Source organism: Mandrillus leucophaeus, unplaced genomic scaffold (genome assembly GCF_000951045.1).
Source record: "Mandrillus leucophaeus isolate KB7577 unplaced genomic scaffold, Mleu.le_1.0 Scaffold103, whole genome shotgun sequence".
Classification (NCBI taxonomy): domain Eukaryota; kingdom Metazoa; phylum Chordata; class Mammalia; order Primates; family Cercopithecidae; genus Mandrillus; species Mandrillus leucophaeus.
In genome coordinates, this window is record NW_012098432.1 from 1,242,325 (window position 1) to 1,264,899 (window position 22,575).

The following is a 22,575-nucleotide window of genomic DNA, read 5'->3' on the forward strand; positions in this document are numbered from 1 at the left end:
CATTTTTGTTATCCTCTTTCACACTCCATTGCATAAACAGAATTTCTACTTTAAGGTTCTCTGAAATTTATGTCTTCATTACTGTACTTATTCTTCACATGAATTACATTTTAAAGGATGAAAAGTTTGCCCAGATTTGCCAACAATGCATAAGAGAACTAAATTATAATCCTTATTAATTTCTCAAAGAATTCACAAAGCAAAAGTCTGAGATTATCCATAATCATCTGACACTGAAGCCAAACAGTGGCTTTAAGTCTTTGCTCCCTGCCTGTTAGGAGGTGAATTCATGCAGTCTCTAAAAAGCTTAAATAATTATCGGGAAAACATCAGAATGTCAGGAGTAGGTGGTACCAGAGAATGATTCTTCATTTTCTAAATGGGGAGATTGAGACCTAGATTTAAGTTTTTTGCCCAAAGTTGTATAATTAGTTAAGTAACTGAATTAAAAACAGAATTCCGATCTTCTGCCTTTCTCCTCTGTTTTATTTTTATTATCCTGTAATACCTATACTCAAAATTTTATCATCTAGTAAATTTTGAAACAGTTGTGCCCATTGACTTATAGGTAAATATAAACTGAATAATTCAGTATATTTGGTGAGTGATTATTTGGCAATCCATATATTTAAAATGTTTCCAAGGTGACTGAATAAAATTCATTACAAATCTTCATTATATAGATGTCTTTCAAAAGTTGGTTTAGTATCACTATACATGTGAGTAGAAATAAGAGGAAAGAGAGGAGAGGAAACAAATAATATAGCAGTCACAAATAAATTAACATTAAATAAATGTAAATAAAATATTATTAAATATCACTAACATTAAGTAAATGTTAATGAGGGTGAGAAAGACAGAGAGTATAGATAAATAAGAAAGAAATGAGTGAAGACAAGCTAGCAAGCTTGAATGTACGAAGGATGTTTCCCCACAATTTGGATGCTTTTGTTCCAAATTCATCTGCCATAATTCTTGTACATACTGCTATTGTTTATACTATTTCTACCGTACTCTTCCCCTAATCATTCCACTTCTCTCCCTTCACACACATATACACATACACAAAACACGCAAACATGTGCATTGTCAGACATAAGCATATTTGGCAATTCCTCTGAAGTTTAATAATGATGATATGGCAAAGACCCAAGGGGATTAATTCAGTGTCGTTCATTCTATAAATGGCTCTCACATATTGGTTTAAAAGAATTCAATCCATAAATTATCTTGCTTAATGTACTGAAGCAACACTTTTTTTCTGGAAGCACAGAGGAAACATGCTGAAAAAGCTGGATTTAGATACATACAGGTTATAAACTATATGTTTGTACTGACTAAAGTAATGTTTGAAACTTCTAGATCATTTTGAAGAGTATATTTGGCAAAAAGCACCCTGCGATGATTTTCAGGGTTTGGTCCTTTGACTGCTTATTAGAACATGAATCTAGAGGAATACACCATCACAAATGCACACATACGAGTTATATATAACACACATACGTGTGTGTGTGTGTGTGTGTGTGTGTGTGTATGGAGAGAGAGATTGAGATTTGTCGTTGCTTGTTCTCTCCTGACTTTGACTTTATCCCTTTTATTCAGTTTGGCATGGAGTCATTTTCAACCCCGAGTATTTTACCCTGTTAGAAATTGCTTTCTTACTGTGAGCTCATAGTCAAACTCTATTATACGTATCACTTCATGTATATTCTTTGAAGCGATGATTGCCAACCTAAAAAGAACTACAAACAAAATAAAATAAACACAGGCTCCCATCTAGCAAAATGTTTTGCTCCTGTATTAAAGGAAAGACATTTTTTTATTTTGTACTTTTAGAAAAAGGAGAAATAACAAAAATATGCATATTTCATTACTACAGAAGCATGTTGATGTTCCATGAACAAAGGCAAAGGATCACTGATAGACCCTTAATACTAAAAATCCTCTTAACAAAGATAAATGTACGGGAGAATACACGTAAGTTAAGCTGGATATCAGACTCATTAGGTAAAAATAGTCTTGGCACACTAGTCATTAATTGAACTGTATGTCTAACATTTAAAACAAAGGTCCAATTATGTCTCCTTCAATAGAAAAAATCATCTATTCTTTAACTGCATGTTTAATAACAGTTTTACTTCAACTGAGGGATTATACAAATCATAGAATTAAATGTTAACTTTTTACACCATGAAAGTCCAAAGGTGAATAAAAAATGTTTAATTCTTAGTTTTTTTTCAATTTTGTTGTGTTAAGAAGTATTTTACTTAATATTTTTCGGGTGATTATTCACATTTCTAATATTTAATGTTCAGTACTTTTCGAAATTTTTCTTCATATTTCTTAGCTCCTCATATCTCTTTTGGCTGGCATTGTTCTCAGTATTATCGTTTTAATCTCTTCTCTTACTCTTGCCATGACAAAACAGAAATCTTCCAAGTAATTCTTTGTGAATGTAAACAATACAAATATTTAAATTCATGTGTTTAATATTGAGATAACCTCTGATCAGTTCTATCATCTCAAATTTATTCTTTTTTCATTATGAAACACTGGATCTAAGTATGCCTATGGAGTTTCACTAACTCTCACCTCATCCGGTCCTGCTTCCCTCCACAATGCTTAACCTTCTTTTCTGTTTTGTTTCTTGGTCTAACCCAGCCCATTCTACCTGACTAAACAAACAACTTCTGTCCCATAACTCTTATGAAGCTAAGCAAATGATGTTTCTTCTGTCTGGAAGACCGTTCTTTCCTTATTTTTTTTTTTATAAAAAGAGAAATCTGTCCAATTCAATTTAATCCTTTAAACTCCATCACTAAGGCCTCTTAGAAGCTTTCAATGAAACCCCAAGGCTACATTTGGTGTATATCTTATATCCTTGCATAACACCTTATGATTGGTTTATCAAAGCACTTGTCACACTGTATTAAAACTATGGGTTTCTTTTGTTTTTCTCCTTTCCTGGACAATAAATTTTGAAAAACAGTAGCTCTGGTTGTAGCACCTTGATTCTCTTATAGTAAGCAGTAAGTAAATAACTAAGTGAATATATAAATGAAGATGTACCAAAGTGTGTCATGATTAGAGATGGTATAGGAACTAATACTTTATTTAAAAGACAACTATATGCCTTTTTATGCCCTGAGTTGTTCCAAATAAGGGTTAATTAGCTTAAAAAGAAACATAAAATACAGCAGAGTATCCTAAATTACAAGCAGATATGAAAGATGAAGTAAATGAAAAGTAAAGTTAGGGGCATAAAACGGATCCAGAAATAAAACACTAAGGTGATGCCTATGAATTCAAGTAACACTGTTTTCTTCTAGTCCCATGATAGTATCTATGACCTACTCAAACTTTGAATACCGAGATTTTCCTTTTATTCAAGGTGATGGCCATTTGTCATCTGCAATTTCTTCTAGTCTTAAGTGTGACATATTGCCTAAATTGCCCAAGGTTTTGGAGAAAACTTTAGGAATAGCCTTAAAAAACTGGTAATTGCCCTAGAAGCCTCCTTCTCTTACTCCCTAGTGGCTTCTCATTTCAAGCTTCCATATAATTGTACTAAGTTATACTAATTGGAATATTCAATTCCACATGTTTGGAGCTAGTTATGTTGGAAGATAACGTGAATATTTGCATAAATGAATATGTAGCAGATGCAAAATAACGCACAAATATGTGCCTGTAACTTATTGCATAAAAGATTTAGTTCACAGTACACCCAAAAATGACTTTACTATTTATTTGATCATAGGAAGACTTAATCAACTCTATTTTACTGAAAACATGTGTACAAAATAATTTCTGACTCCAAATAAAATGGTCAATATTTAGATCTGACTTTCATGAGTAAAAATTGAAATAATGTCTAGAGCTCTTTTCACCTTAGTCTGGTTGGCTCTTTGTTTTTTTCCAATTAGCAGTTCTCTTTACTTACATCTGTTTTGTTCTTGAAAATCAGGGCAATTATTAAATGTTTTAATATCTCTGCATCTCAATTTTCTTATCTATAAAGAATGGAATTAGTGCTACTTCTATCTGAGTAAAAACAGTATGCAGATTTCAGGTTATCTTTATTGAATCCACCTGGAAATTTGGGGTAGAAAAAAATAGTATTAGAAGTATATTAGTCAAGACACCATCTACTAATTTTCCTGGGAGAAAAAAATTTAATTGTGAGGCAAACCTAATATCTTTTCTCGATTTTGCCTAGTAGAATGACTCACCTGGAGGACTCTAATCTGTTTAACCCTTTATTTATTCAGCAACTATTTTTGGACGCCTTTCTATGGACCAGGTACTATTCGAAGTAACAGGAATGCATCAGTACATCAGTGTACAAAGGACAGCAAAATCCTTTTCCACATAGAGCTGACGTTCTGGAGTCAGTTCACTTACATTCACATATGTGTATATATTTGTAACATTTATAAATGTACAAATATATATAAACAATGTATTATTACCCTGAATTTACAGAAGTGATAACTGAGAGTCAGAGAACTGAAGTACCTCACCCAGGGTCTCAAAGGCCGAGTAAATTATGGAAGAGAAAGTTATCTGTTAATGATTATAGTAAGTTATATCTGACCATAAGGCCCACATTTCCAAAACTGGCACTCTTAACTGGAAGAATACATACAAATAGAGTGGAGAACAGATGGCCTCTGTCACAAGACTAGGGAACCCCCTTCATTTTACTATTATTAGTAATCTTCATATTAAAGGGGCGGGTCTTCCATTCCTTGCTGATTTCTTATCCCTCGGATTCTACTTTCCTACACAGATCTGTATTACTTGATTCGTCACACTTTCTAATTTTTTCAAATTCTATACTTGACTTCTAAAAATCAGCTTTTTGATTTTCACTCTGATCTTCCCTTTTCTAACTAGATTTTTCCTGTGTCTTGTTTTTTTTTTTTTGTTGTTGTTGTTTGTTTTTCAATTCAATGTAATCCATGGGCTTTCTGAGACTCGTTCATTCTTTCATTTTGTAATTTACAATGACAACTATGAACCTAGTGTCCACTAGGCTTCTGCTAAGAACAGAACATGAATGTAAATAAACTAAGAATCTGTCCAAGTCTAAATCCACTAGTTCCCTTTGGCTTAGCTAATTAAATGTTTCAATTTTTTTTCTCGTGTGTGTGTGTGTGTGTGTGTGTGTTTACATGTGTCACAAGGTTTAGTTATGATAATTTTCATGATCCCTTCTCATTATTTTAGTTTTTAAAACAGTGGACAAGAAATACACACATACACAAACACATCAGGAAAAAGTTATGGATAAAGACATGGAGAATAAACACCTAAGATCCCACTACTTAGAAATAACCCACTGCATTAATGTTTACAAATTTCTTTCTATCTGTAGTAAGGCTTTCTGTGAATAACTCAAAATGAACTGATTTACTCAACCAACCAACCAGTTCGATCTCTATAATCAATTATATAGTCAATTATATCAATTACCTCACCAAACTGCTATGTAATTAAATTGAATAAAAATCCACAGTGACAGGCATGATGTTATTTATTGTATACGTATATTTTCTATATATAGTGAATGTGGCAGATATATTAGACAAATAATAAAACATTAAACATTTCTAACTTTCAAGGAACCTAAATCTTCTCAAATTAACTTACCACATAACTGAATCTATCAGAATTTATGAAAATGTATTACATTTCATCTTGAACCCCATTTGGGAAAAGGGACAAAGTTTTTCTTCAAATTATAACTCAGGAACCTACTGTAATTCCATGTGTACAATCAATATTGATTAATAAAGATGAAAGGAAGGGCCGTCTGAACCTGGCATGATACTACCTTTAGGGAATCTTCAGGTTATTAGGGGATGTGCAGTTCCATACTGGTAACATAGACCACTGTGCTCAATTTTGGGCTTTGACAAACTAAAGTTTGTTCAGTAGGCTTTGGCTAATTTCCTCTGGGAAATCAGCTCAGCAAAATCTAGAAGTAGCTCTCAATTTTTGACTTTTAAAGGGCCAAATTCACAAAATTAACACTTTGCAAACCTTATCATAACCAGAAACATTTTCAGACATACTCACAATCACATTTCCTTCACACCTGAGATATCACTTAGATATGTGTAGCATCAGAATTAAATACAATTAGTAATAAACGAAACCAGTATTAAGCACAGTTTTTCATGGAACATTTGGAAAAGGGTGAATTATCAAAGGTACGATTCAGGGAGAAGCAAATGACAAAACTGATTGTTTAAAATCATTTAAAAATCCTGTTGGGTCTACTTTCTTAATATGAGACAAGTTAATATTATGTCTGCAGCAACATGTTGACTTATAACTGTACTTATCTACCTGAAATTCATTCTTAAAAAAGATAGCCTGTGTCACGATTTAAAAAGCACTTCCCTACTGTTTTAAACTTTTCCCCCTTTTTCCTGCTGTTTTCCCTCTTAAGTTAAAGTGATTAACAAAGTCGTCTTCTCTACCTATTCTAGAGTGTCTGACACCCTCATAAAGCCACTAAAGCACCTTTGTTAGCTGGATGGAATGTCTTCAGGCTCTACCTCAAATGTTCCAGCTCCCACTTTGTATTAGAAGAGAATTCTCTATGGATCTTTCACATTTCTGCACACTTTGTAAGCAGAGACACTGACAGTTTTTGTTCCTATCTTTTCAGTCTTGGAAGACAGAAGTAGTTCTCCCTATGGAGTAAAGGGCAGATTTGTTTACAATCCAGTTTAATAAGGATAATTTCTCCCTCTATGACAAAGGGCAGGTTTGTTTTCTGCCATTATATATTTTTTAAAAAAGAGTTTTCTAAAGCTCAGGGTGCTTCAGCTATGACATAAACCCACTGTGTACAGTGGTCACCTAGCCCTCATCTTATCACCTTGTAGTAACTGGGTTTTAAAGAACTGATGCAAAAAAATGACAATACTCTGACTACTGCTATTGCTATGAGTAATACACTGCCTTTTGTCTTTGTCCTCTGCATCCATGAAACTGCTATAGACTCTTCAGCATTCCTGGTATCTGGTATCCCCAGTTTCTGTTCTTTTGCTTTATGGATAGACTCTCGTCTATCGATTTAGTTCCTTACTCAAGTTTCTGCCTCCTTAAGTTGACTTTCTTGGTCTAAATTTCCTACTTGCCTAGGGAAAAGAGAATCTGATTAAATAAGTGGCAACAAACTAAAGTCAGAGGAATAAAAAGTGTTAATTCAGAAACAATTGTGGCTTACATATGGAGTATAGATCCCATGCAAATCTGTACTGCAGCTGGGTTTTCAAATCCCTGTCAGAGACATCATTTTAAAGACCTATTGGGTCTTGGAGTTCAACAGGATTGCTGGGCTGGGTGCCTTGTTTATTTGACAGATTTTACTCTGCTTTTTCATTTCTTAGTGCTCGCTGCTAAAAATATTCTTTCCTTAGTAGATATATGTCTCTTTTCCCTCCCCTCCACTTCCAAGCCCTCAACCCTCAAACAATAAAATCAGTATACATATATTCAGAAAAGCATAGTTAGTGATAAATGATCAGGAAATTTACTTGTTTGTTACCTCTTATTTCAGAGAGTTCCAGAGGGATGAGCAGTAGCCTTCTGCAATAAGAGTCCTGAGAATCAGTGGGAACCTGTTAAAATTCAGATTTCCAGGCCATACCCTCCCCACCCCAAGGATTCTGATTCAGTATGGCTGATGTGGGTCGCAGGAGTTCTCCATTTTTAATGAGTTTCTTGGGCAATTTTGCTACAATTTGTTTGCAGAACACTCCATGAGAAATCCTACTCCAAAAACTGCCTCCTGACTTGGTATCATGCACATTTGTGCAGTATAATAGAGACAGTTCAACCCCAAGTATATAGATTAGTCACTGACAAATGTTAGTTGATGACAGTGATTTGCTCTGGTGTGCAGCTCAACTGTTAGGAGTGTTTTGAAAGTTGTTTTTTGGTCCATGAGACTGAAAGACTCATATTAATATGAAACAACTGCTGATTAGCTTTAACATTTCTGGATATATTTGGAACAATTTCTTCTGATCTGTGGCATAATACCACATGCACATTATTAGCAAGGACCATATACAGAAAGACAAATAAGTAGAATTTTAAAAATGAAAACCGTAGTTTGTAAATACTTTGGGTAAAATACAATTATCCCAAAGGTATTTTATTTGAAGAAGTTAAACAGTATGAACATTTTTTAGATAAAGATTTAAGGGAGATTTTTGAAAAGTAAAAAAGTAAAAACAGTCATTGCTGTTGAGATCATAAGATATACAATAGGATGTTACTGGAAAATCATCTTATATCAGTGTGGTGGGAGCATTGAGGAAAAGTGTGTAACATACTAGCACTGATGGTTCTGCAGGTATCCAATTTATATTCTAACTTCCTAACAACAATGCTTACGGAAAAATTCTTTCTCCAATTTTTTTTTTCCCCAAATGAAATAGAAATAAGTCACCCAAGTAACAGAAGTATCACACTTCACCTCTTTTCTTTGAGTACAGACCAGTACGCTTCATTTTCATTAGGTTTGATTGGGAGTTACACATTTAAATTTAGTGTTAGTGCACTTCAGGTAAAGCTCATGAGGAAAACACCAGCATATGGCTACAGTGCTTTTGAGGTAAGGACACCACGGTTTAGAGTGCCAGAGACTAGGAGAATATTAAACACATTTCACTCTGTACATCAAACTTAATTATTGTGAGTTTACCTGGGACAATTGTTACATTAAACAATTTAACCAACATTTCAACATCTACCCGTCTTCAGTGTTAGTAAGTGATTTTTTACCAGCAGTCCACCTCTTAAAAACAGCAACACAAATTTCAGTCAGAATTTTTCAAGGTGTTTTATCTTTTCTCAGAACTTATCTTGATAAAAGGTGATGACACTTACAGTTGACAACAACTTTTACTTTCCTCACATCTGGGAATGACACATCATTTTCCGCACTGCATTCATATTCCCCAGCCTGGTCCCTTGTAATTCCATAAATGTCCAAATATTGTCCATTTTCAAATGGTTTTGCTATAAAAAAGAATACAGCATGTTTAATTGTAGCTGCCTGAGGCTTCATTCAAGTAAAACAACAATTTCATGACTTCCTACAAGATATTGCTGACAAAACAATTCCAAATGAAACTGGGGAATTATTAAACCTTTTGTTCTTCTATGTTCAGAGGGAAACTCAGAGAAAAAAGCAGAAGCAGAACAAGGTATATTGTAACAACTATTTCCCCAGAACAGGATATACATGTGTTCTTTTTAATTGATTGTGGTCTTCTAACCTCTTCACACATCAAATAGACTCTGCACATTTCTGTAATTGAGTTCAACAACCTCTGAGCAGTGTAGATGAAATTCACTAATATGACTTGGTACATATTGACTTTTCTACTGTGTGAGCTAGCAACTTGACACTTAACCTAACTAAATGTTACTTTTCTTTTGGGGGAAATCTTCTACCCTTATTCAAGGATTCAAGTCAGATGTCTTGAAAAAAGTATAGAGATATATTTAACCATTGCTATATTTCTGTTTCCAAAATTATTAATGCTGCCAAGAAAGGTACAGTGTACACACTATATATAACTCACCCAATGAATCTTGGAAAAAATCACTATGACTCTCTAAGGGTTAAGTGTTCATAAAAGCAAACTAAGTTATCTTTATTTTTAAATATTCATGGGAAAACATTCTATGTGACCAAAAATAGCAGCAAAATAGAAATATAAAGATGTAATAACAGATGAAAGACTACCCCCAAATGAATGAGATTTGAGAAAATGAAGTCTCCTTTGTTTAATAATGGAATTTTTGTTTATTTGAAAGCATTGGGTCATTGAGCAGGATCCTAATTATCAGAAGTATGGCAAAGGTAGAATAAGCCTTTGTGAATTTCAAGAGAGGAGACCCTTCCATCTCTTTGCACAGGCCTTGAAAAAAAATCACATTTCAGTGCATATCAAAGGGAATTGTGGAATGAAGCAATGCTACTATTAAATTGTTTGTTTTCAAAGTCAATATTATTTTTATCTTCCCCTTTCTGTCTTGCCAAAACCATTGTAATGATACAGAAGTTGGAGAACTAGTAAGAAAGTTCATTTTAATGAAACAAACAAAATAAATTTTAGTTATGGCCCTCCAAATTTAAAGTCCATTCCAATTGTTTCCCCCCAACGTTCCCCCATGCACCTCTGTGTCTGGGTCTTTATTAACTGTGGCATGGTCTGCCCTCCAGGTAACTATGAGTTTGCTAATTGAAACCTTTAGTGTTTAGAATATATATGATTACGTCGTTTTTCCATTTATCTATCTAATCCTAGCTGTACAGAAGGGGAATTAAAACTTGTGAAGTGGTAGTTGGCTCTTTTTGTCTTATTTTCACTATTATAATGAAGATACTCTAAGCTTAAATGTGTCTGTAAAACCTATTGAAATACATATGTATAAAAACTTCACATCCAAGAATTTTTAAAATAAAATTTAAATTATAAAGTAAAGATGGTATGAAATATCAATTAAACTATGAGGAACACTGATATAGTACATCAGGTACTTTAAGTCATTTATTACTTACATTCACCATGAATCAGCACTCCCAAAAGATGTGTTTTAAGCATTCTATTGTTTTTATACAAATAACTTTTTTTTTTTTTTTTTTTCCAGACAAGATCTCACTCTGTTGCTCAAGCGGAAGTGCAGTGGTATGTTCGTGGCTCACTGCAACCTCTGCCTCCTGAGTTCAAGCGATTCTCCTGTCTCAGCCTCCTGAATAGCTGGGATTGCAGTTGGGTGCCACCAAGCCTGGCTAATTTTTGTATTTTTAGTGGAGATGGGGTTTCACCATGTTGGCCAGGCTGGTCTCAAACTCCTGACCTCAAGTGATCCCGCCGCCTCTGCTTCCCAAATTACTGGGATTACACGGGTGAGCCACCACGCCGGGCCCAAATAACTCTTTTACCTGAACTCATTCTTGCTCTGTTCTCATCTGATCTTACCAGACTTGAATTCCAGATTTGGAACTCAGAGTTGCTTGCCCAGGATCTAAACCCTGTAGTTTACTAGTCGTCTGTAATTTGCTTGGCTGCCTCACTGTTTTTCTTTGTTTGTTTGTTTTTGCTGTCCTTTATTCTCCTTAGAAGTAATTTAGCGTAGCTCTGAGCCAATCCTGTCTTCAGATCCCCTTACCCATCACTCCCCTCTCAAGGGGAAAGGATTTTGGCATGGTACTTTAAAATGCAAAGCAGAGCATTTTCATTTATACATGCAATATAACTCAATTTTCCCCCTCAATGGAGGAGAAAGACAAGGCTAAAGGGGTATAGAAAACTAAAGATGTAAGAATCATCACGAAAACTATGACTTTGCAATGTTTATGAGGGATATGTACTATCTTAGGTATCTATTATAAACCTATATCTTGTCATATGTTTTTAATCCCCCAGCATATTGATTATAAATGTGGATGAGATATAATCATATTGTGATATGACTGCCTTCCAGTAGTCATAGGTTTTGCCATTCTCCACCAGTGCAGCAACAGTCTCTGTTTTGCTCATCTCTGTTTCCTTAGCTCTAGCGTAACGTGTAAAACATCGTATACTTTATAAATACTTATTACAAAAATAAATAAAGACATTGATTAATTTAATAAAGTCCTGTAAGGATGGAGCATGGGGAATCTAAACTAAACACCTACATCTGAGGAAGTTATCACTTGTTTTTCAAAGTCATGAAGAATGAAAAAAACTTTAAAAAGAGTTGCCATTCTTGTTGACATCTTGAAGTGATAGATGGTGGCAGGGGTTAGAACAGGCTCTGGACATTACCTTAGATCCCTTTCAATATTATAAAACCTAACAGAAACAGTAAATACAATTTTGAAGAAGAAAGATAAGTACTGCCTATAATCTGAACCACAGTTTTCCCTTGTGTATAATCTCTTCCAAGTATAGATAGAGTTTTCTCACAAAATAGAGAACTGAAGAAAGTCTACAAGCCTTCAGTGGTGCCACTATTATCACCATCTTCAAAGAGGAAGCTGAGAAATAGTAAATAGCTATACTTTAAAATATCTTTCTGATACTTATTTCTGATAAGAACCCCAGCCACAAAGAGTTCTATGTTGGCCACTAAATGATATCTAGATTTGGTTTTACGGTTTGCTAAGGTATTTAACATACTTTATGTAGCATTTAAAAAGTGTTTGTGAAAGCAGCAGTATTCCTCTAGAGTATCTGTGTGTTTCAGAAAAAAAATTACAAAATAAATCTATCTTTCCTTAATTTCTAGGACATGATCCTTTACTAGTTTTACTCTCATATTGCTGGCAGTTTCCATTTACTTTTGCAAAACCCTTCACATCTTCACATTCCCCAAATATTGTTTCTGTTCTATGACCTCTTTCTTTTATTCAGTGCACTCTTTCAGAGGAACTTGTTCTTGTTCATTCATTTGTATTTCATTACTCTCTTAATATTGACAAGTCCCTGATTGATCTATTTAGCTCATACCTATGAATTTGGGACACATATATTTGACTGAACATCTGCACTGAGATGTCCCATAGTCATCTCAAGTCATCATAACCAGAACCAGATTTACCTTTCCTGCATATCTGCAGCTGCTCTTACGTTCCAAGTATCAATGATTGTTTTGATCATGATCTAATTTGCTCAAGCCAGAAATCTTGGCATTAACTTTGGTAGTACTTTTGACCTTAGTCATCTGTCGGTACTGTATCCTGTCAATTTTGCCTTCTAATTCTCAAACTTATTCTAGGAGCCTCTGTGTTTCAGCCCTGAATGCACATAATCATATATGCCAATAATTGCCTTCTGCTTTGTAGATCCATTTCAATCATTTTCTAAGAACTTGCTCAGAAAGTCACTCTACTTTACAAAGCTGCCCTGCAGGAAGATACACTGTTACGGTCTCATTGCCATGTATTACTAGATGATACTCTGTAACTGAAGATATAAAATATATTTGGGATGGTTCATTTACATTTAAAATTGTAATTATTTTCCATTAACTTTTTAACTTGTACACCAGCATATTTGGTATTAAATAAGTATCTCTTTTATGCATTGTACCATATTTATCATACTGTGTGATAAGGGATGTGGGCTTTAGAACTGGATTATGTGAGCTCAAGTCTCAGCTTTGCCATTTATTAGCTATGTGGCTTTATACCAGGTATTTAACCTTTAGTGTACTCATCTGTAATGTGTAAGGATAATAGAACCTGCCTCATATGATTGTTGTGAACAGTGGGTTAATATAAGTAAAATACTTAGAACACTATCATACATCATAGAAATTTAAAAATTATATTAACTATTATTACAATGTACAAGTTAGGCACGCTAGAGACTGATTCAGATAATTATTGTTTCCATGCTGACAGGTTACTATATTCAAGTATTGATGCTTCTGTCTTAACTTGGTATTTAATAGAAACCAGAAGTGAGAATAAGGAAGTCACTCAAGAAGGATTAATAGCAATGACCAGTTCAGTTCTCATATCACTGTAGGAGCTCAGAAAACACATCTTTCTTACACATCGGTAGATGTACATGGTTGCTCTTATGTTTGGGAATCACTTTCTTTATGCCTGAATTCCTAAAGACAATTTAACTTCCCTGATTCACTTTTCTCCTTTCTTAAACTATGTATATACAATCCTTGAATAGTCACTGGTCCAGAAACAGCATCCAAAAATGGCTTTCAACTTTGGGTTTCACATGAGAACTATAGCCTGAGATAAAGTCCTTATAACCTGCTTTCTCCTTACACAGTTGTTCTTGACTTCCAGTTGCTGCCTTGAACACTCTATCCTTCAATTCACTCAGCTTTCTTCTTCTCATCCTTTATGTCTCTGCTTAAACATTATCTCCTAAGAGAAACGTTTTCTGATTTACTCACTACCCAGTCAAGGAGCCCCACATTACATATAATTCCAATAAATTTAGCAAAGCAAAACACAAAAGCCTGCACTAATTTTGCATGGTATGTACATACTTACTATTACATATTTAATTGTTAGCAACTTTTAAAACATTTATCTTTCGGCTGGGCGCGGTGGCTCAAGCCTGTAATCCCAGCACTTTGGGAGGCGGAGAGGGCGGATCACAAGGTCAGGAGATCGAGACCATCCTGGCTAACCCGGTGAAACCCCATCTCTACTAAAAATACAAAAAAACTAGCCGGGCGAGGTGGCGGGCGCCTGTAGTCTCAGCTACTCGGGAGGCTGAGGCAGGAGAATGGCGTGAACCCGGGAGGCGGAACTTGCAGTGAGCCAAGATCCGGCCACTGCACTCCAGCCTGGGCAACAGAGCGAGACTCCGTCTCAAAAAAAAAAAAAAAAAAATTATCTTTCTTGTTATAAGCTCTGTGATATAAAAGGCTATATCTTATTCCATGTCTAGTATGGCTCTACATTTTTTGACTGTACGATTAAAAACAACTGATATGGTTTGGCTGTTTTCCCACCCAAATCTCAACTTGAATTGTAACTCCCAGAATTCCCACATGTGGCAGGGACCCAGGGGGAAGTAACTGAATCATGGGGGCTGGTCTTTCCTATGCTATTCTCATAATAGTGAATAACTCTCACGAACTCTGATGGGTTTATCAGGGGTTTCTGCTTTTGCTTTCTCCTCATTTTTCTCTTCCGGCCAGCATGTAAGAAGTGCCTTTAGCCTCCTACCCATAATTCTGAGGCCTTCCCAGACACGTAGAACTGTAAATCCAATTAAACCTCTTTTTCTTCCCAGTCTCATGTATATCTTTATCAGCAGCGTGAAAATGAACTAATATAGTAAATTGGTACCAATAGAGTGGAGTATTGCTGAAAAGGTACTCAAAAATGTGGAAGCAACTTTGGAACTGGGTAACAGGCAGAGGTTGGAATAGTTTGGAGGGCTCAGAAGAAGACAGGAAAATGTGGGAAAGTTTGAAACTTCCTAGAAACTTGTTAAATGTTTTTGACAAAAATGCTGGAAGTGATATGAATGATAAGGCCCAGGCTGAGATGGTCTCAGATGGAGATGAGGAACTTGTTGGGAACTGGAGGAAAGATGACTCTTGTTTTAGCAAAGAGACTAGTGGCATTTTGCCCCTGCCCTAGAGATTCGTGGAACTTTGAACTCGAGGGTGATGATTTAGGGTATTAGGCGGAAGAAATTTCTAAGAAGCAAAACATTCAAAAGGTGACTTGGGTGCTGTATAAAGCATTCCCTTTTAAAAGGGAAACAGAATATAAAAGATGAGAAAATTTGCAGCCTGACAATGAAGTAGAAAAGAAAAAAAAAAAAACAGAACAAAATATTTTTTAAGGAGAAATTCAAGCCAGCTGCAGAAATTTGCATAAATAGCAAGCAACCGAATGTTAATCCCCAAGACAATGGGGAAAATGTCTCCAGGTAATGTCAGAGACCTTCACTGCAGTCCCTTCCACCACAGGACTAGAAGCCCAGGAGGAAAATGTGGTTTCCTGGGCTGGGCCCAGGGTCCCCGTGCTGCGTGCAGCCTAGGGACTTGGTGCCCTGTGTCCCAGCCACTCCAGCTGTGGCTCAAAGAGGCCAATATAGAGCTCAGTCTGTTGCTTCAGAGGGTGGAAGCCACAAGCCTTGGCAGCTTCCACATGATGTTCAGCCTGCACGTGCACAGAAGTCAAGAATTGGGGTTTGAGAACCTCCGCCTAGATTTCAGAAGATGTATGTAAATGCCTGGATGCCCAGGCAAAAAGTTTGCTGCAGGAGTGGGGTCCTCATGGAGAACCTCTGCTAGGGCAGCGAGGAAGGGAAATGTGGGGTCAGAGGCCCCACACAGAGTCCCTACTGGGGCACTGCCTAGTGAAGCTGTTAGAAGAGGGCCACTGTCCTCTAGACCCCAGAATGGTAGATCCACTGGCATTTTGCACCATGCACCTGGAAAAGCCACAGACACTCAATGCCAGCCAGTGAAAGCAGCCAGGAGAGAGGTTGTACCCTGCAAAGCCACAGGAGTGGAGCTGCACAAAACCATGGGAACCCACATTTTGCATCAGCATGACCTGGATGTGAGACCTGGAGTCAAAGGAGATCATCTTGAAGCTTTAAAATTTGACTGCCCCATTGGATTTCAGACTTGCATGGGCCCTGTGACCCCTTTGTTTTGGCCACTTGGAATAGCTATATTTACTTAATACCTGTACCCCCATTGTATCTAGGAAGTAATTAGCTTGTTTTTGATTTTAGAGGCTCATAGGTGGAAGGGACTTGCCTTGTCTCAAATGAGACTTTGGGCTGTGGACTTTTGGGTTAGTGCTGAAATGAGTTAAGACCTTAGGGGACTGTTGGGAAGGTATGATTGGTTTTAAAATGTGAAGACATGAGATTTGGAGGGGCCAGGGGCAGAATAATATGGTGTGGCTGTGCCCCTACCCGAATCTCAACTTGAATTGTATCTCCCAGCATTCTCACTTGCTGTGGGAGGGACCTAGGGGGTAATTAAATCATGGGGGCTGGTCTTTCTCATGTATTCTCATAAAAGTGAATAAGTCTCATGAGATCTGATGGGTTTATCAGGGGTTTCTGCTTTTGCTTCCTCCTCTTTTTTCTCTTCCCACCACCATTTCGCCTCCCACCATTTTTCTGAGGCATTCTCAGCCATGTGGAACTGTACCTAGGATTAAACCTCTTTTTTTCTCAGTCTCAGGTATGTCTTTATCAGCAGAGTGAAAACGAACTAATAAACAACATAATAGAAAATTCAGAAAATTTAACGTTTCATTAGAGAAGATAGATTAATCTTTTTATTTAGCCAATGATTGATCATATCATAAATAAAAATTATATTTACTTTTTAAAATTTTTATTATTATGTGTAAGGAACCACATGCTCTCTTAAATTCTACAGTTAACCTTAAACTTATGAGGTAAAATCCATTACATAGAATAAGACTATTCTATGTAATGGAAGACGTTAAAGAGATTAAATATCTTGCTAAAGAACCCAGTGACATATATGAAACCCAGAACTAACTTAAAAACCTACATGCCTGATTTGTATATGACTGAAAGGCTACATTAATTCTCTCATTTGTGAATGGCTACTTAGCTCACTAAACTAAATTAGAACATGTATGTGTCATTCTTGCTCTTAGAACTATACAGCACTATATAAATGTTAATTTAATCTCTGAAAGATGCTATTTGTACCTATATCAGTTGTCTATGGCTGCCATAACAAATTACCATAAACTTACTGCTTAAAACCAGTAAATTAACCACATGTTGATTTAATATCTGAAAAATTCTATTGGTATTTGTATTAGTATTTTATTGCTGCCATAACAAGTTACCACAACTTTACCGACTTAAAATCATGGAAATTTATTTCCTTACAGTTCTTTAGGTTAGAAATCCAGCAAAACCTATCATAACCAGAAAAATGGGACCTCCAGAGTTTTACACATCCTACTCACTAAAGTGATTAGCTTTTATGGCAATAGGAACATTGCAGATGTGAATAATGTTAAGGATCTTGAAGTAAGGAGAGTTTGGGGAGGGACAATACTAATTCCATGAATTCTTAAAAGTAGAAGAGGTAGATAGAAGAGTGAGTCAAAGAGATGAAAAATGATAAAGGCTCTACCAATCATTGCTGATTTTGAATATGGAGGATGTGGAGCATGAGCCAAGAAAAGCTGTGGCCTCTGGAAACTAAAATGTCCCTCAGCTGACAACAAAATTTAATTCTCCTTTATAACCTCCAAAAAGGGACACAGCCTATCAACACCTTGCTTTGAGTCTGATGAGACCAGTGCTGAACTTCTGACCTACAGAATTGAAAGATAATAAATTTTTACTCTTTTTTAACCACTAAGTTTGTGGTAATTGGTTATAGCAACAGTGTAAAATGAATACAGCGTCTCATTGGACTAAAATCAATGTGTCAGAGGTGCAGGATTATTTTCTGGAGATCTGTTTCTTTGTTTTTCAGGTTGTAGGGAGAAATAAGTTTCTTGCTGTTGCAGCAGTGAAGTCTTCATTTTCTTGGTGGCTGTTAGCTGATGGCCATTTCCAGCTTTTAGAGGCTACAAGCATTTCCTGACTCATTTTCCCCTTTCTCCATTTTCCAAACCAGCAAATGTTGGGTCAAGTCTTTCTCCCACTTTGAATCTCTACTGCCTGTACTCCAGTCTCAACTCTCTGACCACTCTACTGTCTGTCTTCTTCTTTCACTTTTAAGGATTCATGTGATTAAACCGAGCCCACCTGCCTAATCTAAAGCAATTTCCTCATCTCTAGCTCCTAACCTTAATAACATCTGTAAAGTCTCTTTTACCATGTATGGTAACATGGTCATATATTCCGAAGACTATGGCATAGACATCTTTGGAAGCCATTATTCTGCACAGTTTTCTATCAGTTTTCCTTAGACTTTGCAGTTCTACTTGCATATACAAATTTTAATTTAATTATAATATTTTTCAAAGTCAATAGGTAAAGAAAGACATGTGGTGTAATTTATAAATTGCTGAGGTTATGAATCTCTCTGAATAATACAAGTGAAGTTCAGAAAAACACATTTAATGAAGACATTCATTTTGAAGCAAAAAAAAAAAAAAAATTCCGTGACACTATACCACAAGTCTATCAAGTAATGTAAGTCTGGGAAGTGTTGTTAGAGCACAGAAATAATGGAGTTTATGGAGCAATAAGAGGGGGTATATGGGTGGATGAAATTATGGAAGTCATCTACTGAAATGATTCTAACAGGTTTCAAAAGAAAATAACAATAACTAGTAAGAAAAACCTCAAACTTTTGATTTTTTTTTGTTACATATTTGTCATAATCCAGCAGAGAACACTGAAGGAAAATTTTTAAATCAGCTCAAAATCAATTGTTTCTTTTCTTCCTGCCTTCCTACCTGCCTTCTTTTCTTCCATTTATACATTCATTCAATGGATATTGTGACAAGATCTCTGACCAGTGAATCAGATTGTTTTCCTTTCAAAGTTTATTGGGAAACAAAAGTATAAGTGGGAAATTTCAATAAAGTATGATAACTACTACATTTGGGGTAAATATAGGGTGTTATGCTGTCATAATTGCACTGTCTTTACTTGAAGATTTCTGAACATTTCGTTATGCCAGAATATTAATTTCATAGGAGTAGGCAGAAGTGACTCTGGAGCTCTAAAGAGAAGTTATTGCCTAGAAGGCCTTGTATTCCATGTAAAGAATTTGGATTATAAATTGAGGAATTATTAGAATAATGTAAGTTAAAAAATATTATATTTTAAAGCATTACCTTTCTAAATATTATGTATTTTTAAATATTACATTTTAAAAGATAACTCTGGCATTCAGATCAGTATTATATTTGGGAACAATGGCCAGACTTACCTTCTTGCCACAAACCACTAAAGAATGAGCAAAACTTGTTTAAAAAAAAAAAAAAAAAAACCCTTTCAGACATTGGACAGTGAGAAGCACAGAATTTTGATCTCTAATGGAAAAGAAGTAAACACAGTGACCCCCACAATTAATATTTATGGATTTCTATCTCATGCAATTTTCAGACACCAAGCTCACATAGGTGGAAACTAGAGCCCAGTGATCTTGCATTGTCAAGGAAAGAGAGATTGGAATTCAGTAGACCAAGGGGATGGAAGTAGTGGTGCAGGTTTTAAAGAGAAGGAACTCATATAGACAAAAAGCTACAGAAATCTACATGTGTTTTCTTATCATTGCTGAGTACTATGCTGTACTTGCATAGGCAAAAAATCCCATAAATCTGAAAAAAAAAAAAAAAAAAACAACTGGTCATTTGTAAGATAAACAATTTCTAAAGCTCAAACAAGGTAAAGAGACATTGATCTTTGATCAACAAGAATAAAATCATCAGAGACTGATGGAGATTCCAAAGGGCTAATGCCTTAATCGTATGGCTGAATAAAAGCCAGAATAAAGACGCCTTTTGGCCTACCTTTAAAGCTTAATAACAAGGTTTAATGAACCAAAATAATTTGCAGGTGACACAGGAGCCTGTTTAAAAAACAAATCCAACACTCTTTAAAGGAACAAAACAAAATCTAAACCCTTAACAACACAATGTCCAATATCCAATTTTAAAAATGACTAAACATTTATAGAAACAGAAATCTTTGAATTACAACTAGTGGAAAAACAGTCAATAGAAAGAGCCCTAGAAATGAAAAAAAAAATGCAAATAAGAGAAAAAAATTAAATACAGGTGGCTATAATTATGTTCAAGTCTTTACTAAATAAATATAATGAAGAAAGAAATGGAAGATAGAAAAAAATGACACAATGAACATTATTTACAAAGCAACCCAAAATATATGAAATTAAGTATTAATAGGAAGAAATTAACAGTATATTAAACACCAAAGAAAAAAATATTGTTAACTTGAAGGCACAGCAAGAGTACATAAAATTTCCAAATTGAAGCAGAGAGAGAAAAATACTAAAAACCAAACAAACAAATAAAAATACAGAGCCTAGGTGATGTATGGAATAATAAAAAAATATTATATATAAATATTGGGGTTCCCATAAAGGGGACAGAAAAAATATATTAAGAATTAAAGGTTGAATAGTTTCTGAATTTGATGCATACAACAAAATAGCAAATATAAGAGGTTAATCATCTCAAGGAAGAGTAGACAAAGAAATAAAAATCATACAAAAGAACATAATAATTAAATTGCTAAAAACCAGAGGAAAAGAGAAAATCTAAAAAGCAGCCAGGGATAAAATATACATTCTACACTAAGAAACTAAAATAAGAATTACTGCAGACTTCTTGTTTAAAACTATGCAAGCCAAGAGAAAATATAATCTCTCTCTCTCTCTCTCTCTTTCTCTCTCTCTCACACACACACAAGATTTCAAAGCAATATTGTAAGCTTTGACCTTAACGAGTTGGAAAAGAAAGAACAAATAAAAGCTGAAGTAAATAGAGTTATGGAAATAGTAAAGATTAAAAACTATTAACATTGAAGATGAATAGTCAACAGGAAAACTCAATGAAACCAAAAGCTAATTCTTTAACAGATCACTAAAATGGATAAATCTTAACCAGCCTAATAAAGAACTAAAAGAGATGACACAAACTACCAATTATCGGAAGTGAAGGAGAAAAATATTACCCTCCCTAGAAAAATTAAATAGCTATTAAGCTAATATTAAGACAAACTACTTGTCAATTAATTTAGCAGTTTAGATTAAGTGTACAAATTTCTTAAAAAACAGAAATTTCTATATCAATTTAGAAAAAATAAAAAATCTGAATATTTAGTATATGCAATTGCAAGAAATTGACTTTGCAATTAAAAGATCACTCACAGAGAAAACCTCAAGATCACATCTCTTAAACCTTTAAGAAATGAATAATACCAAACCTACACAAATTCTTTCTGAAAATGGAGTGGGTTAATGCTCCAATTCATTTTATGTCACTATTATTACATTATTACCCTAATATCAGAACTAAAAATATGAAAAGAAAAAAATAATCCCTCCTAAGAACATTGACACAAAAATCTCTTAACAAATTTTTGGTATACCAATCTAGGGATATATTAATATGATAATACACCATGGTCAAGTACAGTATATTCCAAGGTTGAAAAGATGATTGTGTAACCAAAAAAAATTAAACTATATAAATCACTACATTAACAACAATGACAATATGTGGGTATATTAACATGCAGATAATTCATTGAAAAATTCAATATTTATTCAATATTTTAATTTTTTCATAAAAATTGGAATTGAGGAGAATTATCTCAACCTGCCAAAGACTTCTATGAAAACTTACATCTGACCTCATACTTAATAATGAAATGATGTTTTCTTACTAATATGAGGATGAAGGCAAGGTTATCCACTCTAACCTATATCTCACACTGTATATATAAATTAATTCAATATGCATCATTGACTTAAATGTGAATCATATTACTATAAATACAATTAGAACGAAACAAAGAAGAAAATCTTTGTGACTCTGGGTTGAGCTAAAGGTTTTTAGATATTACACAGACAGCAAAACTATATAAGGAGATATTAATAAGTGGATTTCATCAACATTTTATAAAAACAAAAACTTTTGCTTTGGAAAAGACACCCATTAATTACATAAAAGGAATGAAACATTTTTAAACCACATGTTAGACAAAGAACATGTATCCAGAATGTATAACAAATTTTGCAAGTCAGTAGAAACATACAACCCAATTAAGAAATGGGCCAGGCCGGGTGTGGTGGGTGCCTGAAGTCCCAGCTACTCAGGAGGCTGAAGTGGGAGAATGGCGTGAACCCGGGAGGCGGGGCTTGCAGTGAGCCGAGAAAGCACCACTGCACTCCAGCCTGGGAGACAGAGCAAGACTCTGTCAAAAAGGAATGGAAAGGAAAGGAAAGGAAAGAAAGAAGGAAGAAGGAAGAAGGAAGAAGGAAAGAGAGAAAGGGAGAAAAAAAGAGAAAGAGAGAGAAGGGATGGAGGAAGGAAGGAAGGGAGGGAGGGAGGAA

At 35.0% G+C, this 22,575-nt stretch overlaps 1 protein-coding gene across 2 annotated transcripts in view; it reads right to left on the reverse strand.

Moving 5' to 3' along the window:
• Positions 1-22,575, reverse strand: part of NEGR1 (neuronal growth regulator 1) — a 942,943-nt gene that overhangs the window by 294,856 nt on the left and 625,512 nt on the right. The window contains exon 4 of one of the 2 annotated variants that reach the window (XM_011977695.1): positions 8,917-9,048. The exons of the other annotated variant lie outside the window; for it this stretch is intronic. Within the exon in view, the coding sequence (XP_011833085.1) occupies positions 8,917-9,048 (132 nt within the window). The remainder of the gene's footprint in view (positions 1-8,916; positions 9,049-22,575) is intronic. 2 annotated transcript variants of the gene reach the window in all.